The sequence below is a fragment of the Nothobranchius furzeri genome, chromosome 5 (genome assembly GCF_043380555.1).
Source record: "Nothobranchius furzeri strain GRZ-AD chromosome 5, NfurGRZ-RIMD1, whole genome shotgun sequence".
NCBI classification, from domain to species: domain Eukaryota; kingdom Metazoa; phylum Chordata; class Actinopteri; order Cyprinodontiformes; family Nothobranchiidae; genus Nothobranchius; species Nothobranchius furzeri.
Window position 1 is genome coordinate 51,288,128 of NC_091745.1, and position 1,807 is coordinate 51,289,934.

General features: G+C 41.2%; 1 protein-coding gene across 2 annotated transcripts in view; it reads right to left on the reverse strand.

The window, feature by feature from the left end:
- The window catches only part of zfpm2a (zinc finger protein, FOG family member 2a), a 206,717-nt gene extending 206,087 nt beyond the window's left edge, over window positions 1–630 (reverse strand). For both annotated transcript variants that reach the window (XM_054740524.2, XM_015949298.3), the window contains exon 1: window positions 143–630. In XM_054740524.2, coding sequence (XP_054596499.1) covers window positions 143–182 — 40 coding nt within the window. In that variant the 5' untranslated portion in view covers window positions 183–630. The remainder of the gene's footprint in view (window positions 1–142) is intronic.
- Between the last annotated feature and the right edge of the window lie 1,177 nt (window positions 631–1,807).

The window sequence follows — 1,807 nt, forward strand, 5'->3', positions numbered from 1 at the left end:
GGAGGACCGTGACCAGCAGCAGCGGAGCCGCGATAGTTGATCTCCTGGATCAGACTCTCTTTGGCCATCATTTCATTTACGATTATGAGTCCAACAAGACGCGCCGCCGCGGACAGACAACATTTATAAAGAATCAACTTACGTTTGATCTGCCGGGGGTTGCTCTGCTTCCGTCGGGACATGCCTGCTGTGCGGCTGGTCAGTGAATCCAGGTGTAGGGCAGAAAGATCGATAGATGTTGGTTCATCCAAGCAGTCGGGATTTATTTGTCTGATGGAAATTCAGAAAGAAGAAAAAAGCTACTTTTTTACGCACAAGTCTATCGTTCCGCCTGTCTTTCCTTTATCTTTTCCGTCTCTCTGGCTCTGTATCTGACTTTCTCTCCTTCACACACAAACATAAACGCGCTCACACACTCACACACACACGCACGCCCTCCCTCTCTCTGTCTCTCCCTCACTCTTCCTCAGCACCGGTTTCCGCGTCGAGGCTGCGCTCCGCAGTGATGTGCACGGACTGACTAGGGAGGTGAAAGCGGTTCGCGCTTTTGTTTGAAGATAAGGTTTGTTCCTCCCCGGGCACCGTAGCCACGGCTTCGTGAACTTCACTTGATCCACAATTAGTTTTACTTCCACTTATTAATTAGCCCCTAATGAGCGCTGTTGGGTTAAAAGCGGAGATAGAGAAAAACTGGATCTCCGTGCGTTAATAAAACAACTAGGGTAAACATATTCCTAATACGTTTCCTCCAAAATTATTATTATTATTATATTATTATTATTATTATTATTATTATTATTATTATTATTTCAACGTGTTTTTATCCAATTCCTTGTCGGTTTTTCTTTTATTTCTATCATTTCGACAATAAAGGGTGTTTATTTAAAGTCCATCCCTTTCCTGTAGCATGTCACTGTATATCTGCGTCACTGAAAAACACCAGGATTGTTTTACTTTCCCACAATGCACTCTGAGAGCAGATTCAAACACTAACCTCTGTAAAAAAACAGTCACAAATTTTTAAGTACATCTAGTTTATAAATATATTTCCTGAAATCGGTTATCTAAATGATGTTCAATGTAAAATGAGCCCAAATAGTAACTTTATTTATTGATAAATATTTCTGTGGAATAGTTCTGATGTTCTTTTTTTTTTGTTGATATTGAGGAAACACATAGAATGGTTTTATGAAAAAAATCGAGGAGTGAGAGATTAGAGGAGAGGTTTGAAATAGTTCAGAATTTTGACTGCCATTTTCTGAAGAGTTGCCCAAACTGGAAATCACTCTCTTCAATTAGCCAGTTGGACTGCCAAGGAAGACAAGCAAGTGGCCTGTGAAATTATCTTGTCACCCAATTCCACAACTTTGGATTGGAGTCTGAAACTACAGAATAATTTATGTGGCAGGAGGATCAGCATGCTTCACCTTGAGGAGAGCGTTCGCCATGTGAGTCTCTTTAATGTGTCTCCTCCATTTGTTCTTGTTCATAAAAGTTTATTTACTTCTTCTTGTCTCTCTTCCCCACGTTGGCTTGGATCCATATGTGGTGATGTCATGGGACTTCAACATTTTGTCAAACTGTGGGAGAGTGATGATCAGTTTAAACAAAAGGTGACACAATAAACCTACAAATTCCAGTGAAATGTGTGCAGCAGTCACTAAGAGGAGCGTGTTAACCAGACACGAACAGCGTCTCCCAGCTATATCAGGAGTCCTGTACCAAAATCAATAATGATTTGTGGTGAGAGCAACAACACGGAGTGAGAGGAGAGTCAAATTGCCAGCTCCAGATTAATTTAACGCCA